Here is a 21,679-nt window from a genome sequence, read left to right on the forward strand (position 1 = left end):
TACCTATGTTAAAACATTTGTGCATCAGATAATGTGTATGTGAGCTTTATTTATTTATTTATTTAGATTTTATTTATTCATTCATGAGACAGAGAGAGAGTGGCAGAGACACAGGCAGAAGGAGAAGCAGGCTCCATGCAGGGAGCCCGACATGGGACTCGATTCCGGGTCTCCAGGATCAGGCCTTGGGCTGAAGGCGGCGCTAAACCGCTGAGCCACCCGGGCTGCCCAGCATTTTTTAAACTATAGGGCAAAACATAAAAATAAAGTCATCCTCATTTCTGTTACCCAAGGAGAATTATTTATGATGGAAGACAAACTGAAATGGGCATATTCCTGCCCCATAAGCACTTCTGATAAATTGTTCAAGAAATGGAATGAGCAGGAAAGGAACTATGAAAGTAATGAGAAAATAATCATGAGAGTACTTGCAAAAGAAGGCAGTCTTACAAGTTCTAGGCACAAGAATGGTTTTTTAGGACTGCGATTATGCTATTCTCTGAATGATTTAGATGAAAGGGAGAATACCTCATTTAATAATTATATGTACCTTATAACAAAATACAACCATAATGAATATAGGAGAATGATTCTTTTTTTTTTTTTTTAAGATTTTATTTATTTATTCATGAGAGACACAGAGACACAGGCAGGGGGAGAAGCTCCCTGCAGGAGCCCGATATGGGATTCCATCCATTCTAGGATCATACCCCAGGCCGAAGGCAGGTGCTAAACTGCTAAGCCACCCAGGGATCCCAGAAGAATGGTTCTTATGTGTTCGTAGTTATCTTTTGAAATTTGGAAATAATATTGCCACTACTATTTGGATTGCCTGTTGTTTGGGTCTTGATTTTTTTTCCCCTTAGGAAATTAGATTTTGCGTGTTGTTTCAAATGACTATGAAACAAATTATTGTACAATTAAACATAGACTAGACTAAATAAAGACAAGATATGAAATTTAATTTTCATACAAATTAATAGACTATCCCAAAATGCACTGGTGCATAAGATACACATATATGCTTTTAAAACATATGAAATATAGTTGGGGAAAGAGGTTTGAAAGAGGATGAGCAACTAGATGAAAAATCTCAATCTAGGGAAGAAAATGTTTGTAACAGTTCAATAAATTTATTTACACATAATTTAAAACTTCTTTCATGTATATAAAAACTATAGGTTGTTCTAAATATAGCAATCTTAATCTTGAGTGATCTGTTGAGCCAACACTTTCTGAGACTCTAATATGGGTACAGATCCTACCTAAGAGGCTTCTAGTCAACTGCTACATGCTGCAGAATAAACTTTTTATTTTTAAATCCTCAAAAACTTGGGACACTTGGGTGGCTCAGCAGTTGAGCATCTGCCTTTAGCTCAGGATGTGATCCTGGGGTCTGGGGTCAAGTTCCACGTCGGGCTCCTTGCAGGGAGCCTGCTTCTCCCTCTTCCTGTGTCTCTGCCCCTCTCTCTGTGTCTCCCATAAATAAATAAATAAAATCTTTAGAAAAAAATAAATCCTCAAAAACTCATACCAGTGAAGACAGGCATTTCTCCAGTCTAATTATTATTAGTCATTTTAATAGAACAAATACATTAACTTAAAAAAAGAAAGGATTCTGTTGTAAAATAATTGTTCTACTTTTAATGAATTTAGGTTTTCTTAGCTGCTGATAAATGCTAGTGTTTACTTTTTTGTGTATTGTTTGTATTTTTAATTATAGAGAGAAGAAATGTATTTTAAAATAAGCATATTTTAATTTAGAAAATGGTTGACAAAAAAAAAAGAAAATGACAGTTTAGAAAGCTTTGTGTTGACATTGGTATGACATTTCCTGACATTCTTCAGGAAAGAATGGAATGAAAATGCAATAATTTTCCTTCTTGACTTACTCTATATAATTTATAGTAAATTTCTATATTTAAAGTATAAAAATGTTTTACTTTTAATGGTCCTGACATTTTTCTTAAGTTTATTCAGAGCAAGTGAAAACTGCTTTAGTGTCTTATAAAATAAATTTAGCTGGACAGATACAGCTGTTGCGTTTATAAATAGCTACAGATGTCTGCAGCAATAAAGGGTTTACTCAGGTTGTTATGGCAACTAAAATGCAGCAGAACCTCAAAGATAGCTATTTTGAAGGAGGGGAATACATTAAAGGTACATTTAATCCAATTATATGATAAAAATTATTGCTTACTGTCTATCGTTTTAGATTACAAGAGAGAAATTAGTTTCAGTTTGTCAGTGTAACTTTCTTTAATGTACAAAGATTCTGTTACTATTGTCTATTTTATATACTTTTAAGGAGATTCTCTTGTAGTAGTGACGGTTTGTGCTGACCCATTTAAATTCTCTGTCTTGGTGCTCTTTTGATAAGTTGAATGTTTATTTAATCCTGCAGGCTAGGATTTGAGGGTACATTTTTGAGTCCACAGAATGTAGCAAAGCCTGCATTGGGCTTCAAGTCCATGATTTTAAATTAATGCTTTATTCTCCTCTGAAATAACCAGTTTAAATCTTTTAAGACCACTGAAATAAATAGATCTTTTCAGAGATTGTTACACAGTAAGTCTTGGGGTAGAACATGAGAATCTGTAGATTTTTAAAATGTTTATTTTTGTTCAGTGTAGTACATAGACAAACATGTTTTGGGTGAGGTGAAGTAGAATACTATTTTATATATAAAGCTTATAATAAAAAGAACCATCTCTTATCCTATTCTCTATACCCAAATCCTCCTCGAAACAATTATTTTTAGTCATTGCTTCTGGAATTTCCCTGTCTAAAGAATAGCTCTATTGCTGTTTCTTGCTTTTTTCAGTTTTAGGCATTAACTCTGTTTTCTACTCTAGAAAGTGAAGATTTAATAACTTCATATAATTACTGTTACCACTTACCTCCTCTCCCTTGATTCCCAATACAATTGTGCCACAACTTTAGGTTATAGGTTGAGGGTTAAATCTACTATGCAAATAAAGAAAATACAATTCTTTAAAACTTTTATTTTCAAGTGCCTGGGTCACTTAGTTGGTTAAGTATCCAACTCTTGATTTTGGCTCAGCTCATGATCTCAGGATTGTAAGATCCAGTTTCATATAAGGCTCTGTGCTGGGCATTGAGCATGCTTAAGATTTTCTCTCCCCCTCTGCCCCTCCTTTACATGTGCACATCTGTATGTATGCTCTTTCTCTCAAGAAAAGAATAAAATAAAACATTTTATTTTGAAATAATTTTAGACTCACATAGAAGTTGCAAAAATAGGGGCACCTGGATGGCACATTTTGGTGAGCATCCAACTCTTGGTTTCTGCTGGAGTTATGATCTCAAAGGTTGTGGGATCTAGCCCCACGTCAGGCTCCATGCTTAGTGCAGAGTTTGCGAAAGACTCTCTCTCTCCCTTTGCCCCTCCCCCATGTGCTCTCTCATTCTCTAAAATAAATAAATAAAAATTTGTAAAAATAGTACAGAGAATTCACAGGTACTCTTTATCTACCTTCCTCTAATGACAACAGATTAGATGTCATCAGTACAGGTGTGGAAAAAAGGCAAGTTTTCTGCTAAGCCTACATTTGAACAAAGAAATGCAAATAAGGGAATAAAAAGTCCAAAGTCAAATTCATAGGAGTGCAAATGGATGCAAATTTATTATTACCTGCATCTGTGTTTATACATTTTGTTAAGATACTGAAAGAGAAAACTATGGGCTAAATAAACTGTAACCATAGTATAATTACCAGAATAAAAACCAGTATAAAACCCAGAAAACAGACATTGGCACAACGCTATGAACTAAACTTATTAACTAAACTATAGACTTTATTTGGATTTCATTAAATTTTACACATATTCTCTTTTTTTTTTTTTTTTTGAGAGGAGGAGAGAGTGTGCCTAGTGCAGAGCCTGATGCAGGCTTGATTTCATGACCCTGAGATAATGATTTGAGCCGAAACCAAGAGTTGGACACTTAACCAACTGAGCCACCCAGGTGCTCCATTACATATACTCCTTTAAAAAATTTTTTTCCTGCTGTATAGTTCTATGAAATTTTATCATATGTATAAATTCATATAACCAACATAACAATTAGCTTACAGAAATTCCCAAAGAAACTTCCACGTTCTGTCCCTTTATAGGCATATCCCAGTTATAACCCCTGACAACCACTCTTCTCTGTTTTCTATCATTTTAAGACTGTTGTATAAATGGGATCATGTAGTATGTGACCTTTGGGATTGTTGTTTTGTTTTGTTTAGTTTTAGTTTCAGGGGTAGAAGTTAGTGATTTATCAGTTGCATATAACACCCAGTGCTCATTACATCTAGTGCCCTTCTTAATGCCCATCACCCAGTTATGCCTCCCCCACCAACCACCTCCCCTCCAGCAACCCTGTTTGTCCTAGAGTTCAGCATCTCTTACGGTTTGCCTCTCACTTTCATCTTATTTCATTTTTCCTTCCCTCTCCCTATGTTCATCTGTTTTGTTTCTTAAATTCCACATATGAGTGAAATCATATGGTATTTGTTTTAGGATTTTTTTTTAAAATAAGAATGAAAAAAAAAAAAAATAAAATAAAATAAGAATGAGCCCTTAAGGTCCTGCTATACTGTTAATGTGTACCAATAGTTCATTTATTTTTATTGCTGTATAGTATTCCATTGTAGGAATTTACCATAGCTTGTTAATCCATTCATCCTCTGAAGGTTATTTGGGTTGTTTCCAACTTTTGACTATTACAAATAAAGCTGCTACGAAAATTCATGTACAGGTTTCTGTGTGAGCATAAGTTCTTAATTCTGTAGGGTAAATATCCAGAAGTGTAGTTGCTGAGTTGTGTCATATTTGTTTAACTTGATGAAAAACTGCCAAACAATTTTTAAGAGTGATGGTACCATTTTACATTCCCACAAGTAATTCCCACAAGTAATGCATGAAAGATCCTATTGCTCCATGTCTTTATTTTTTATCAATTTTTAAAAAGATGTTATTATTTATTTGAGAGAGAAAGAGAGAATGCATAAGTGGGAGGGGAGGAGAGGGGCAGAGGGAAAGGGAGAAGCAGGGAATGATGCAGGGCTCAATCCAAGGATCCTGAGATCATGACCTAAATTGAAGGCAGACATTTAAGGGACTGAGCCACCCAAGCTCCCCTTGTTCCATATTTCTAACTGGTATTTAGTATTTGTATTTGTTTCATAGGGCTGCCATAACAAATTACTACAAACTGGGTGCTAATTTTTTTCCCCATAGTTACGTAGGCTAGAAATAAGAATTTAAGAGATTGATGAGGCCATGCTCTGAGGAAGAAACCATCCCATGATTTGTTCTAGCTTCTGGTAGTTGTTGGAAATGCTTGGTATTCCTTGTGTTGTGGTAGCCTAACTCCAATCTCTGCCTCTGTTTTCATATGCCCATCTTCCTTTGTGTGTGTCTGCTCTGTGTTTCTATGTGTTCATATGATCTTATACGGACACCAATTATTGTATTTAGGGCCCACTGTAATCCACTATAGCCTCATCTTAATTATTTACATCTGCAAAGATTCTCTAAATATGATCACATTTTAAGGTTCCAGATAGACATGAATTTTCAGAGGACACAACTGAACCCAGTACAGTATTGTCTGCATTTTTTATTCTAGCTGTTCTAATAGGTATATAGTGGTATCTCATGGTGGCTTAAATTTGCATTTCTTTGATAGCTAATGTTCTTGAATATCTTTTCATGTGCCTATTTGCCATGCATGTATTGTTGGTATAGCTTTTGCCTATTTTCTAATTGGGTTGTTTATTTACTGTTGAATGTATAGAGTTCTTAAATGTTGTGAATGTAAATACTTTGTCAAACATGTAATTTGCAAATATTTCCTCCTGTCATGGTATCTTTCAGAGAGCAAAAATGTTTAATCTTCATGAAGTCCTTTTTTTCTCTTATGGATTCTACTTTTGGTGTCATGTATAAGAACTTCTTACTTAAACTTAGGTCATGAAGAGTTTCTCCTGTATTTTCTTCTAGAAGTTTCGTAGTGTTTAGATCAAAGATCCTTTTTCAGTTAATTTTTGTATAAATTGTGAGCTTTAGATCAAGGTTCAGTTTATTGTCTGTAAATGACTAATTATCCTAACACCATTACAGAATACTTCATTCAGTTGCCTTTATGCTTTCGTCAAAAATGAGTCTATTTCTGGATTCTTTATTCTGTTTTATTGATTTCTATGTCTATCTATCTTCCAATACTATTGTCTTCCATTATTTAATATATGTAGTCTTTTTTTTAACAAATATTTTATTTATTTATTTATGACAGACACGGGGGGGGTGGGCAGACACACAGGCAGAGGGAGAAGCAGGCTCCATGCAGGGAGCCTGACGTGGGACTCAATCCCAGGTCTCCAGGATCACACCCCGGGCTGAGGGCAGTGCTAAACCACTGGGCCACCGGGGCTGCTCGACTTCAGGTTCTTGTATAATTTTTAGCACATGGAAATACACAAATTTGAAATTACAGTTAAGTATGTTAAGAACTACACTAGTAGATTTGTTTTAGAAAACTACTCCCTTCCATGGAAACTAATGAGAATGAAGATACAACCATTCAAAATCTTTGATATACAGCAAAAGCAGTCCTGAGAGGGAAATACATCACAATACAAGCGTCTCTCAAAAAACTGGAAAAAAGTCAAATACACAAGCTAACCTTGAACCTAAAGGAACTGGAGAAAGAACAGCAAATATAAAACCTACACCCAGCAGAAGAAGAGAGTTAATAAAGATTCGACCAGAACTCAATGAAATAGAGACTAGAACTGTAGAACAGATCAACAAAATCAGGAGTTGGTTCTTTGAAAGAATTAATAAGATAGATAAACCATTAGCCAGCCTTATTAAAAATAAGAGAAAAATTCTAATTAATAAAATCATGAATGAAAAAGGAGAGATCACAACCAATACCAAGGAAATACAAACAATTTTAAAAACATATGAGCAGCTATACGCCAATAAATTAGGCAATCTAGAAGAAATGGATGCATTTCTGGAAAACCACAAACTACCAAAACTGGAACAGGAAGAAATAGAAAACCTGAACAGGCTGATAACCAGGGAAGGAAATTGAAGCAGTCATCAAAAACCTCCCACGACACAAAAGTCCAGGGCCAGATGGCTTCCCAGGGGAATTCTATCAAACGTTTAAAGAAAAAACAATACCTGTTCTTCTAAAGCTGTTCCGAAAGATAGAAAGGGATGGAATACTTCCAAACTCGTTCTATGAGGCCAGCATCACCTTAATTCCAAAACCAGACAAAGACACCACCAAAAAGGAGAATTATGGACCAATATTCCAGATGAACACAGTTGCAAAAATTCTCAACAAGATACTAGCCAATAGGATCCAACAGTACATTAATAAGATTATTCATCATGACCAAGTGGGATTTATCCCCAGGATGCAAGGCTGGTTCAACACTCATAAAGCAATCAACATGATAGATCATATCAACAAGAGAAAAAACAAGAACCATGTGATCCTCTCAATAGATGCAGAGAAAGCATTTGACAAATACAGCATCCATTCCTGTTCAAAACTTTTCAGAGTGTAGGGATAGAGGGAACATTCCTCAGCATCTTAAAAGCCATTTACGAAAAGCCCACAGCAAATATCATTCTCAATGGGGAAACCCTGGGAGCCTTTCCCCTAAGATCAGGAACACGACAGGGATGTCCACTCACCACTGCTATTTAACATAGTACTAGGAGTCCTAGCCACAGCAATCAGGCAACAAAAAGAAATAAAAGGCATTCATATTGGCAAAGAAGAAGTCAAACTCTCCCTCTTTGCAGATGACATGATACTGTACATAGAGAACCCAAAAGACTTCACCTCAAGATTGCTAGAACTCATACAGCAATTCGGCAGTGTGGCAGGATACAAAATCAATGCCCAGAAATCAGTGGCATTTCTATACACTAACAATGAGACTGAAGAAAGAAATTAAGGAGTCGATCTCATTTACAATTGCACCCAAAAGCATAAGATACCTAGGAATAAACCTAACCAAAGAGGTAAAGGATCTATACCCTATAAACTACAGAATACTTCTGAAAGAAATTGAGGAAGACACAAAGAGATGGAAAAATATTCCATGCTCATGGATTGGAAGAAATAATATTGTGAAAATGTCAATGCTACCCAGGACAATTTACACGTTTAATGCAATCCCTATCAAAATACCATAGACTTTCTTCAGAGAGTTGGAACAAATCATCTTAAGATTTGTGTGGAATCAGAAAAGATCCCAAATAGCCAGGGGAATATTAAAAAAGAAAACCAGAGCCGGGGGCATCACAATGCCAGATTTCAGGTTGTACTACAAAGCTGTGATCGTCAAGACAGTGTGGTACTGGCACAAAAACAGACACATAGATCAATGGAACAGAATAGAGAATCCAGAAATTGGCCCTCAACTCTATGGTCAACTAATATTCGACAAAGCAGGAAAGACTATCCACTGGAAAAAGGGCAGTCTTCAATAAATGGTGTTGGGAAAATTGGACAGCCACGTGCAGAAAAATGAAACTAGACCATTCTCCTACACCATACACAAAGATAAACTCAAAATGGATGAAAGATCTAATTTTAGTATATGTGCTGCCGAAGCGAGCACTGGATGAAAAATCTAAATGTGAGACAAGAATCCATCATAAATCCTAGAGAAGAACACAGGCAACACCCTTTTTGAACTTGGCCACAGCAACTTTTTACAAGATACATCTATGAAGGCAAGGAAAACAAAAGCAAAAATGAATTATTGGGACTTAATCAGGATAAAAAACTTCTGCACAGCAAAAGAAACAGTCAACAAAACTAAAAGACAACCTGCAGAATGGGAGAAGATAGTTGCAAATGACCTATCAGATAAAGGGCTAGTATCCAAGATCTATAAAGAACCTATTAAACTCAACAGCAAAACAACAAGCAATCCAATCATGAAATGGGCAAAAGACATGAACAGAAAATTCACAGAGGAAGACATAGACATGGCCAACAAGCACATGAGGAAATGCTCCGCATCACTTGCCATCAGGGAAATACAAATCAAAACCACAATGAGATACCACCTCACACCAGTGAGAATGGGGAAAATTAACAAGACGGGAAACAACAACTGTTGGAGAGGATGTGGAGAAAGGGCAACCCTCTTGCACTGTTGGTGGGAATGTGAACTCGTACAGCCACTCTTGAAAAATGTGTGGAGGTTCCTCAGAGTTAAAAATAGAGCTGCCCTACAACCCAGCAATTGCACTGCTGGGGATTTACCCCAAAGATACAGATGCAGTGAAATGACAGGACACCCATGCCCCAATGTTTATAGCAGCAATGTCCACAATAGCCAAACTGTGTAAGAAGCCTTGGTGTCCATCGAAAGATGAATGGATAAAGAAGATGTGGTCTATGTATACAATGTAATATTACTCAGCCATTAGAAACGACAAATACCCAACATTTGCTTCAATGTGGATGGAACTGGAGGGTATTATGCTGAGTGAAGTAAGTCAATTGGAGAAGGACAAACATTATATGGTCTCATTCATTCGGGGAATATAAAAGATAGTGAAAAAGAATAAAGGGGAAAGGAGAGAAAATGAATGGGAAATATCAGTGAGGGTGGCAGAACATGGGAGACACCTAACTCTGGGAAACTAGCAAGGGGTAATGGAAGGGGAGGTGGGTGGAGGGATGGGGTGTTGGGTGACGGGCACTGAGGGTGGCACTTGGCGGGATGAGCACTGGGTATTATGCTATATGTTGGCAAATTGAACTCCAATAAAAAAGATTAAAAAAAAAAAAAAAGGAAAAAGAAAACTACTCCCTGGTAAAGACAGATGCTTTCAGTGGAAGGCACTTCTTACACAATTCCTCCATTGTCTATAATGTTTTGTTTTCTAAAATTTTTCAACATTATTTTTTATTGTTCATCAACAAATTTAGTCAGTTCCTAAGTTGAAATATTCATCACTAAAGTGTAATAGCTATATACTAGCTAGTCTGTATTATAAATTAGTGAAAGTTAAAAAAAAATAAAAAAAAAATAAAAAAAAAAAATTAGTGAAAGTTAGATGAATTTGATAGTGATGGAACCATAATCCATATATTTTTTTACTTTAAATATCATCAAATCAATCATATCCCTTAGTCGCCTGAGTACTCAATAATTCACTGGGGCTTTTAGGTTTTTACATTTATCATTTTAGGAAAAACTGGTCTTGGAGGTTACTAGACAAATGATTAGAAATTCCATTACCAGTATAACCCCAAGAGCTTTGGATAAGGGGTTGTGTGACCATTATTCAGTTTCTAGAATAGTGTCTGCATTTAGTGCACGGCATAAACCAAACAAGAAGCTTGGAGTATTCTTGCATTAGGAAGCTGGACAGGGCAGCCCGGGGGCTCAGCGGTTTAACGCCGCCTTCAGCCTGGGGCACGATCCTGGAGACCCAGGATGGAGTCCCACATCGGGCTCCCTGCATGGAGCCTGCTGCTCCCTCTGCCTGTGTCTCTGTCTCTGTCTCTCATGAATAAATAAAATCGTTAAAAAAACCCTCTCATATAATAGTGGTATCTCAAAATATTCTTTAAAAAATCTTTAACATTTTAATATATAGTTTAACAAACACTCTACATTGTCATATGTATATCTTGTAGTATGCTTATCTGTTTAATTTAAAAGTAGAAGTGTGGGGCAGCCCCAGTGGCGCAGCGGTTTAGTGCCGCCTGCAGCCCAGGGTGTGATCCTGGAGACTCGGGATCGAGTCCCATGTCGGGCTCCCTGCATGGAGCCTGCTTCTCCCTCTGCCTGTGTCTCTGCCTCTCTCTCTCTCTCTCTCTCTGTGTGTCTCTCATGAATAAATGAAATCTTTAAAAAATAAAAAAATAAATAAAAGTAGAAGTGTTAGAGATAGCTTCCAAAGTATTGCAAAGTTGTGAGAAAGTGCTGACCTTATCTGAACTCATGTTTGAACTAAAACATATAATTCTCATTCCTCATGATAAAGACAGTAGGGAGACCCAGTCTTGGTGGCCACAAGATTCCCTCACAATCACTTGCTTTCAGCTCATACTTCCCATCTAATATGCTCATACATTCTGACCCTACTTAGTCTCAAAAGAAATTAAAAACATTTCAGTGATTTTTTTTTCCCTCTAGCTCCTCATGAATGTTGCAATTACTTCAAATTTAGGCAACCTGTAGCTCTAAGCTCTAACTCTTCAACCACCTTTCTGGGAAATGAACTATTTTTTCTTGCTTTAAACACACAGAATCCAAAAACAGGTACCAACTGCATAAAGGCAATATAAAGGAATGGCATATCATTTCTTAAATGTTTTGATATTTACTTGAACAGCTTGTTTTAACATCCTGTTGATAGGCAAGCACTTTTATATAAAATGCTCTTTTCCTGGGTTGTTATATAATATCTGTATAGATTTTAGAAAATGTCTCCAAATACTTCACTAAACATAAATAAATAATCTTTATAGTAAGTTGCTCCAGTGGGATTTAAATTGCTCTTAATATCCTGCTGATGACTGTAGTAGCATCCTTTAATTCTATTAAAAGAGTGACTTGCAGATGATTTACCACACCTGAAATACGGGATTTTTTTTTTTTTTTTTTTTTTTTTTTTTTTTGTGAAGACATAAAATCCAATGCCTAGAACTTAGACATTCAAAAAACATTTGACTTGTTGTTTGGCATTACTTTAATTCCACCTTACTTCTTTAGTTTATTTGTTCTAAAAATATTCCTTACATACCTGATATATGTCATGTCTTGTTAGGCACTGGTGATAGAAGAGTAAACAAGGCAGACATAATCCCTACCCTCAGAAAACTTCTAGTGGGAGAGGCAGACAATAGACAAAATAGATAATTATAGCTGATGATAAGTATTTTTTCAAAGATTTTATTATTTATTCATGAAAGACACAGAAAGAGGCAGAGACCTAGGCAGAGGGGGAAGCAGGCTCCCTGCAGGGGGCCTCATGTGGGACTCGATTTTAGGACTCCGGGATCAAGACCTGAGCTAAAGGCAGATGCTCAGCCACTGAGCCACCCAGGTGCGCCCTGATGATAAGTATTTTGAGCAAAAGCAAAAGTAATAGTCACTGGGGGTAGAGCTACTTTAACTTGAGTAACAGGAAAGGTGTTTCTATGGAGATGGCATTTAAGAAGGAGCCAGCTATGTAAATATTGGGGGAAAGAGCATTCTAAGCTGAAGGAACTAAAGTGCAAAGGGAATAAGCTAGGTGAATTCAAGAGGCAGAAATAAGATTTGTATGACTGGAGCTTAGCAAATGAAGGGGAGAGTGGTAGGAGAGGGGCAGATAAATTAACAGTTGTACATCATGGGAAGACAGTTTCTACAGAAGTCCAGACAACAGTAATAACCACAGGAGGAAAAAATAAGAGTTCAAAATTTATAATTGTCACAAAATAGTACTTAAAATGTCTAGTTTGGGGGGCATCTGGGTGGCTCAGTTGGTTAAGTGTCTGCCTTCAGCTCAGGTCACCAATCAATAGAAATGAACTCAGATGTTGTATTTTAGTAGATAAAGATTTTAAAACCACTATTATAAATATACCCAAATAATTAAATCATTAAACAAATAGAAAGTAACTAAAAGAATCAAATGGACATTCTGGATTTGAAGATTACAGTAACTGAAATGAGTTCAGTAGATAGGCTAAGAGAGCATTTGAGATTGCAGAATGAATTGGTGAATTGAAATAAAGATCAAGACAAATTATCTAGTCCACTGAACAGAGAACAAAAGACTGAAGAACAATGAACAGTCTTAGCAACCTGTGAGACAATATCAAGTGTATGCCCATACAAGTGTAATAGTCCCATAAGGAGAGAAGAACAAGTGTTTAAAGACATAATAGCTGAACACTTCTTAAATATGAGGAAAAACATTAGTCTGCAAATCTAAGGAACTCAGTAAACCCCCAAGCCCCAGATAAGATAAACAGAGAAATCCATAACTAGATGCTTCATAGTCAAACTACTAAGAGACAAAGACAAAATCTTGAAAGCAACACGAGAAAAATGACTCCTAGACAAAGGAACAACAAAATATATAATAGCTGACTTCTCAGAAATGGTAGAGGTCAGAATGGCATAAAGAAGGGGCACCTGGGTGGCTCAGTCGTTTAAGTGTCTACCTTCAGCTCAGGTCATGATCTCAGGGTTCTGAATAAAGCCTTGTGTCAGGTTCCCTGCTCTGCGGGGAAATTTGCTTCTCTCTCTCTTTCTCTCTCTCTCTCTCTCTCTCTCTCTGAAATAAATAAATAAAATCTTGAAAAGAAGAAGAAGAAAATACTCAAAATTATAGTTTAAAAATCTGATAAAATGGTATATTAAACTAACATAAGAGAAGGTGGCAACAGAGGGACAGAATTAAAAAGCTGTAAGACATTTAGAAAACAGATAGCAAACGTAAATCCAGCCATTTCAGTAATTACATTAAATGTGAATAGACCAAACTCTGAAATTTAGAAGGTAGATGTTTTTTGTTTTTGTTTTTGTTTTTAAATAAAAGTCATTCAAATACCCTGGAATAGGTATTCCTGGATTACAGTCCTTTAAATATTAACTGCCCTTAGAGCATGAATCCATGTTTCTCATAATAGGGAATGAGGAGAATGTGCTATATAGGTATATGAATAGAACAGTTCATTAGGCAGTACTGTCTTGTAAGTTATAGGATTTTAGCATCCCTGAATTCTGCCTATAAATACCAGTGACACCCCACCCCCACCCCAGCTGGATTTTAGTAACAAAAAGTACCCCTCCACATAGACATTTTCAAATGCCACTTGTGGGAGCATACCACCACCCCTGTTACCATCCAGTTTAACACCCAGCCTTATTGAAAAGCAACAGAGCAGATTTAAATAAACCATCTTACTGTACACTGAAGTATTTTTTTTAATATTTAACTTATTTATTCATGAGAGACACAGAAGGAGAGAGGCAGAGACTTAGGCAGAAGGAGAAGCAGGCTCCAAGCACGAGCCGGATGTAGGACTCGATCTGGAACTCCAGGATTGTGCCCTGAGCCAAAGGCAGATTCTCAGCTGCTGAGCCACTCAGGCATCCCACACTAAAGTGTTTTATTTTATTTTTTAAGATTTTATTTATTTATTCATGAGATACAGAGAGGCAGAGACACAGGCAGAGAGAGAAGCAGGCTCCATTCAGGGAGCCTGACGCAGAACTCGATCCAGGGACTCTGGGATCACACCCTGGGCGGAAGGCAGACACTCAACCGCTGAACTACCCAGGCGTCCCCACACTAAAGTATTTTAAAGTAAATTATAGACAGTAAAACAAGGGGAAAAGAACATATGTAAAGGTCCTTAGAACAAAATAACTTGTCAGGTTTGAGGACCTGAAAGGGGACTGATAGGACTAGGATATTAGCGGGTTAAGACGAAGGTAACACGTGGTAAGACTGAAGAGAGAGGGAGAGTTCAGACTATATAGGACCTTTCTGCCCATGATAAGGTTAGATTTTATTTTATTACTATTATTATCATTTGGGGGGCTGGGTACAGTATACTTTATTAATGGTACATCACAAGGTAGGGCTCCCCAAGCCCCTCCCCTTCTTCAGGGGGTCTGAGATGGAAATAGGAAGTTGGGAGATTCTCAGGGGATAAGTTGGGGCAGGGACTCCCCAGCAGCTGCCTCTCTCTTCCTCTTGCTCTATCTGGGGCTGGTGGTTCAGGGGGCTCTTATTGGAGGCCATGTGGACCATAAGGTCTACCACCCGGTTGCTGTACCCAAATTCATTGTCATACCAGGAAATGGGCTTGACAAAGTGGTCATTGAGAGCAATGCCAGTCCCAGCATCAAAAGTGAAAGAGTAGGAGACACTGTTAAAGTTGCAGGAGACAAAAGAGTCTTCAGTGTACCCCAAGATACCATTGAGGGGGCTCTCTGATGCCTGTTTCACCACCTTCTTGACGTTGTCATATTTAGCAATTTTTTTCAGGCAGCAGATAAGATCCAAGACTGACATGTTGGGAGGAGGCCATGCTGGTGAGCTTCTTGTTCAGCTCAGCAATGACCTTGCCTACAGCCTTGGTGGTGCCAGTGGAAGCAGGGACTGGAAGCAGGGATGATGTTCTGGGCAGCCCCTAGACTGTCATGCCACAGCTTCCCAGAGTGGCTGTCCACAGTCTTCTAGGTGGCAGTGATGGCATGGACAGTGCTCATGAGTCCCTCCATGATGCCAAAGTTGTTGTAGATGACCTTGGTCAGAGGAGCCAAGCAGTTGGTGATACAGGAGTCATTGCTGACAATCTTGAGGGAGTTGTCATATTTTTCATGGTTCACACCTATCACAAACATGGGGGCATTAGCAGGAGCAGAGATGATGCCCCTCTTGGCCCCACCCTTCAAGTGAGCCCCAGCCTTCTCCATGGTGGTGAAGACCCCAGTGGACTCCACAACATACTTAGCACCAGCATCACTCCATTTGATGTTGGCGGATCTCACTCCTGGAAGATGGAGATGGACTTTCCATTGATGGCAAGTTTCCCGTTCTCAGCCTTGCCCATGCCATGGAATTTGCCATGGATAGAATTATACTGGAACACGTACACCATGTATTTGAAGTCAATGAAGGGATCATTGATGGCAACAATATCCATTTTGCCAGAGTTAAAAGCAGCCCTCGTGACCAGGTGCCCGATATGGCCAAATACATTCACTCCGACATTCACCATCATGTCTCGGGGCACTGCACCAGAGGATGTGGCTGTCTGTGAAACAGGGAGGAGCAGAGAGCCAGGTTAGATTTTAAGTGGATTCGGAAGTCACAAGGATTTTAGGTGTGTGGGTGACATGATTTAATTATTGCTTACGTAGACATATATAGCAACGGCTTTTAATATATTTTTTGAACTTTAATCCACAGTAAGTGATATAGTATGGCTTAGTACATACACATGTATGTATGCATGCACACACACAAATACAATGGAAATCAAAGTTTTATGAACCTGGGACACCTGGGTGGCCCAGTGGTTGAGCGTCTGTCTGCCTTTGGCTCAGGGCATGATTCCAGGGTGCCAGGTTCGAGTCCTACATCAGGCTCCACTCAGGGAGCCTGCTTCTCCTTCTGCCTATCTCTCTATGTCTCTCATGAATAAATAAATAAAATCTTTAAAAAAAAACCCCAAGGGATCCCTGGGTGGCACAGCGGTTTGGCGCCTGCCTTTGGCCCAGGGCACGATCCTGGAGACCCGGGATCGAATCCCACGTCGGGCTCCCGGTGCATGGAGCCTGCTTCTCCCTCTGCCTGTGTCTCTGCCTCTCTCTCTCTCTCTTTGTGACTATCATGAATAAATAAAAGTTAAAAAAAAAAAAAAAAAAAAAAAAAAAAAAAAAAAACCCAAAACCAAAGTTTTATGAAACTTAATATATGTGATGACCTTTGACATTAATTTTTTAAAAACATTGTTCACATAAGCACCAGTGTTTTATAGAAGTATTGAATCTCTATATTGTACACCTAAAATGTTACAATGTATGTTAACTAATTGGAGTAAAAAAAACTTAAAGTAAGGTGGACCTAATTGTGGGGACCCCCAAGACCAGACTAGAAATGACTAATAATAAAGCAGAGGAGTCTGCTGTCAAGCAGAAAACAAAATGAAACTTTGTGGAGAACCTGAGTCCTCTGCCATCTAAAGAGAAGGCAGAGCACGGCACTGCTGTCAGTGAAACAGGAAGGAGAGGGAGGAACGCATTCCTGGGGCTCAGCCATGTCCTTGAAGATGATGACCCCAGAGTCACAGCAGTGTGTTGGGAGAAGTACCAGATAAACTGCCAATACCAATGCAATCAACACTGAAATAAAACATCAATTAAAGAGGGAAATTTGAGTGGTTGCCTGGGTGGCAAAGTGGGGTAGGCATCCAACTCTTGATTTTGGCTTGGGTCATGATCTCAGGGTGGTGAGATCCAGCCCCACCATACGCTCTGTGCCGGGACATGGAGCCTACTTAAAATTCTCCTTCTCTCTTTCAAAAAAATTTTTAAAAAAGAAAAGAAATTTGACATTTTGGACAAAAATATGAAAGAGTCATCAAATTGCTCGAAGGAGTACAAGGACTCCCGGATTGTGGGAAAAAATTATCCTATTGGATGCTTGGGTGGCTCAGTGGCTGAGTGTCTGCCTTTGGCTCAGGGCATGATCCCAGGGTCCAGGGATCAAGTCCCCACACTGGGCTCCCTGCAGGAAGCTTGCTTCTTCCTCTGCCTATGTCTCTGCGTCTTTCTTTCTGTGTCTCTCAAGAATAAATAAAATCTTTAAAAAATAAAAAACAGGGGATCCCTGGGTGGCTCAGCGGTTTGGCGCCTGCCTTTGGCTCAGGGCCTGATCTTGGAGACCCGGGATCGAGTCCCATGTTGGGCTCCCTGCATGGAGCCTGCTTCTCTCTCTGCCTGTGTCTCTGCCTCTCTCTCTGTGTCTCTCATGAATAAATAAAAATAAAATCTTAAAAAAATTATCGTATATGCCATGAAGGAAGCAGCAAGTTTTAAAAGATAAGACCTAACAAGACACCTTGAAAGGGTACTAGAAAAACTAGAATCTGACCACTTTCTCAACAAAGATAGTCACGCTGCCAATTTATAATCCCATTATTGAAATGATAAATGAAAAACCAGAACCAATTTGCTGTCCTATAATGCAACCAGATAATGTTGATGCCTCTTAGCATGTGTTAGTTAATAAAATTGTCTTCTTTTTTTTTTAATTTTTATTTATTTATGATAGTCACAGAGAGAGAGAGAGAGGCAGAGACATAGGCAGAGGGAGAAGCAGGCTCCATGCACCGGGAGCCCGACGTGGGATTCGATCCCTGGTCTCCAGGATCGCGCCCTGGGCCAAAGGCAGGCGCCAAACCGCTGAGCCACCCAGGGATCCCTAAAATTGTCTTCTTTTTTTTGAGAGAGAGAGAATGTGGAGGGGAGGGGCACAGGGAGAGGGAAAGAGAAGAGAGAGAATCATAAGGCAGATGCCTTTGGCTCAGATCGTGATCCTGAGGTCCTGAGATTGAGTCCTGCTTACCCTTGTGGAGGGCCTGCTTCTCCCTCTGCCTATGTCTCTGCCTCTCTCTGTGTGTCTCTCATGAATAAATAACACCTTTTTTAAAAAAGTGCAACAGATTTCTGTACCTTGATTTTATATCCTACAACTTTGCTGAATTCATTTATATTCTAGTAGTTTTTTGGTGGGCTCTTTTGGATTTTCTATATATAGCTTCATGTCATCCACAAATAGTGAAAGTTTTACTTCTTCCTTGCTGATTTGGACCCTTTTCTTTCTCTTTATTGTTTGATTGCTGGGGCTAGGACTATGTTGAATAAAGTGGTGAGAGTGGACATTCTTGTCTTATTCCTGACCTTAGGGAAAACTCTCTTATGTTTTCCCCCATTGAGTATGATGTTCACTGTCGACTTTTCATATAAAGCCTTTATTATGTTGAAGTGTGTTGTGGGAGAGCAGAACCTCAGTGGGTAAAAGAAACAACAGGGACACACATAAATGGCAACAGCTCTATGCATGTGGCAAAAGCCAATTATTCTGCCATTGGTCTGTACTGAAAATAGTACATGCTGAAAATAGCAATGATGGTGGATAAGATAGCCAGGCCATAATATCTTTCTGTGTTGGATAAGATAGTCAGTTCTCCTATCCCCCATAGCCCCTTAGTTAATGCTCCTCTGAGACCCGTGCAAAGTTTTGTATGCAGTTCCCGGCTGCCCCTCACATGATTGGTTTCTTGAGTTGTTTTTCCTTGTTTTCACACACTTTACATTCTACGATAATAAAATTGAGAGCCAGCTTGGACTTGGGACTCAGTACCTGCCCTTCTTGGCAGTGCCTGGCAGTGCAGCCCCTTTGGGCCTCTCCTTGTTCCGAGATGTCAGACTCTGAATAATCATTTCGTCTCTCATTGGACCATGCCACATGGCAGTATGTTCCCTCTAAACATACTGAGGGAATGGTTTATGTTGTATGTTATAGGTTACTGTTTTTGAGGATCTTCATCATGAATAGATACTGTACTTAGTCAAGTGCTTTTTCTGCATGTATTGAAGTGATTATATGTTTTTTTTAATCCTTTTTCTTATTGATGGATATATCAATGTTGATTGATTTGCAAATTCTGAATCACTCTTACAACCCAGGAAAAAATCCCACTTCATCATGATTGTAAAGTGATTTTCTTAATGTATTGCTGGATTCAATTTGCTAGTATTTTGTTGAAGATTTTTGCGTCTGTGTTCATCAGAATTATTGCCCTATAGTCTTTCTTTCTGGTGTCTTTATCTTGTTTTGGTATTAGGGTAATTCTGGTTTCATAGAATAAATTTGAAAGTTTTCTTTCCTCTTCCATTTTTTGGGATAGTCTGAGAAGACTAGGTATTAACTCTTTTTTAAATGTTTTGTAGAATTTGCCTGTGAAGCCATCTGGTCCTGGACTTTTTTTTGTTGGGATATTTTTTATTTTATTGCTGGTAATCAGTCTGTTCAAATTTTCTGTTTCTTCCTATTTCAGTTTTAGTAAGTTATATGTTTCTGGAAATTTATCCATTTCTTCCAGGTTACCCAATTTGTTGGTATATAATTTTTCATAATATTCTCTTAAAATTGTATTCCTGTGGTGTTGGTTGTTATTACTTCTCTTTCATTTGTGATTTTGTTTGAGTCATCTCTGTGTGTGTGTCCTGTCTGTTTTGATGAGTCCTGCTAAAGGTTTATCAATTTTATCTTTTTCAAAGAACCAGCTCCTAGTTTCATTGATCTGTTCTATTGTTTTTTTACTTTCTATACATTTCCTTCTTAAAAAAAAAAAAGATTTTATATATTCATGGGAGACACACAGAGTGAGGCAGAGACATAGACAGAGGGAGAAGCAGGCTCCCTGCAGGGAACCTGATATGAGACTTGATCCTAAGACCCTGGGATCACACCCTGAGCCAAATGCTGACACTCAACCACTGAGCCACTGAGGCGCCCTATACATTTATTTCTGCTCTAATTTTTATTATTTCCTTCCTATTACTGGTTTTAGGTTTTGTTTGTTCCTTTTCTATCTCCTTTAGGTGTAAGGTTAGGTGGTTTGAGATTTTCATTGCTTCTTGAGATAGGCCTGTATTGTTATAAATTTCCTTCTTAGAACTGCTTTTATTATATCCCAAAGATTTTGGAATGTTGTGTTTTCATTTTTATTTGTTTCCATGTAATTTTTTATTTCTTCTCTGATTTCTTGATTGATCCTTCATTGTTTTGTAGTGTGTTATTTAACTTCCATGTATTTGTGTTTTTTCCAGATTTTTTTCATGTAGCTGATTTCTAGTCTCATAACATTGTGCCCAGAAAAGATGCTTGGTATGACTTTGATATTCTTGAATCTGTTGAGATTTGTTTTGTGGCCCAATGTGTGAACTATTCTGGAGAATATTCCATGTGCACTTGAAAAGTGTGTGTCCTGATATTTTAGGATGGAATGTTCTGAATATATCTGTTAAAATCCATCTGGTAAAGTGTCATTCAAAGCCACTGTTTCCTGCTTGATTTCCTGTTTGGATGATTTGTCCCTTGATGAAGTGGGGTGTTAAAATCCCCTACTGTTACTGTATGCCTATTGATTAGATACTTTATGTTTGTTATTAACTATTTTATGTATTTGAGTGCTCCCATATTGGGTGCATATATACTTAAAATTGTTATATCTTCTTGTTGAATCGTCCCCTTTATTATTATATAGTATCCTTTTCGTCTCTTGTTACAGTCTTTGTTTTAAACTCCATTTTGTCCAATGTAAGTATTGCTACCCTGGCTTTCATTTGATATTCATTTGTGTGAGAACTGCTTCTCCATCCCCTCACTTTTAATCTGTAGATGTCTTTAGGTCTGAAATGCATCTTTTGTAGGCAGCATATAGATGGATCTTGTTTTTTCATTAAACACTTTTTAAATTTAAGTATTGGTAGGATATAATATTCTTTCTGAGTATCAGTTTCTATAACTGTGACTACCAAAGAACTGATTCTTCTCACACAACTGTATATTAAATATTTAGGATTAGACCTAAAGGAGTTCAGAAGGATCTGGCCACATGAAATGTGGGGTCCAGATAGAAGGGTAAAAAGCTCTGAGGTAATAGAGAAGTGATACAGTGGTTGAAGCTTTGTAGGTAAGGAAGAGGAGAACCAGATACAAAGCTGGAGAAGTTAGGCAGGGGTCAAGTCAGACCGTCATAGGGCCTTTGTGATTACTATAAGGAATTTGAGATTTTTTTTAAAGCAAGGAAGTAACATGATCTGATTTACAATATAAGAGGACAACTCTGGCTGCTATATGAAGAAAGAACTATAATTCTAGCAACAAGTTATAAGAACTGCTTATAAATTAGGACCTTCAAATTCAAATTGTAAACTATACAGGTGAATAGCTGGCTTCTACTCTGAAGCTCTTTAGTAAAATTCCCTCAAATAGTACATAGTAGATGTTTTCAAAAAAAGATAAATAAAAATTTAAAATAATGTCAGCACATCATTCAATTCTCTGGCCACTTGTGGTTTAAAAATCA

At 38.0% G+C, this 21,679-nt stretch overlaps 2 protein-coding genes across 8 annotated transcripts in view; one reads left to right on the forward strand and one right to left on the reverse strand.

Annotated features, from left to right (window-relative positions):
• PPM1E (protein phosphatase, Mg2+/Mn2+ dependent 1E) overlaps nucleotides 1-21,679 on the forward strand; it is a 213,353-nt gene that overhangs the window by 80,426 nt on the left and 111,248 nt on the right. The gene's annotated exons all lie outside the window — the stretch shown is intronic.
• Nucleotides 15,781-21,679, reverse strand: part of TRIM37 (tripartite motif containing 37) — a 240,514-nt gene continuing 234,615 nt past the window's right edge. For all 7 annotated transcript variants that reach the window (XM_038547934.1, XM_038547938.1, XM_038547931.1 and 4 more), the window contains one exon: nucleotides 15,781-15,832. In XM_038547934.1, coding sequence (XP_038403862.1) covers nucleotides 15,796-15,832 — 37 coding nt within the window. In that variant the 3' untranslated portion in view covers nucleotides 15,781-15,795. The remainder of the gene's footprint in view (nucleotides 15,833-21,679) is intronic.

This window comes from Canis lupus, chromosome 9 (genome assembly GCF_011100685.1).
Source record: "Canis lupus familiaris isolate Mischka breed German Shepherd chromosome 9, alternate assembly UU_Cfam_GSD_1.0, whole genome shotgun sequence".
In the NCBI taxonomy this organism is placed as follows: domain Eukaryota; kingdom Metazoa; phylum Chordata; class Mammalia; order Carnivora; family Canidae; genus Canis; species Canis lupus.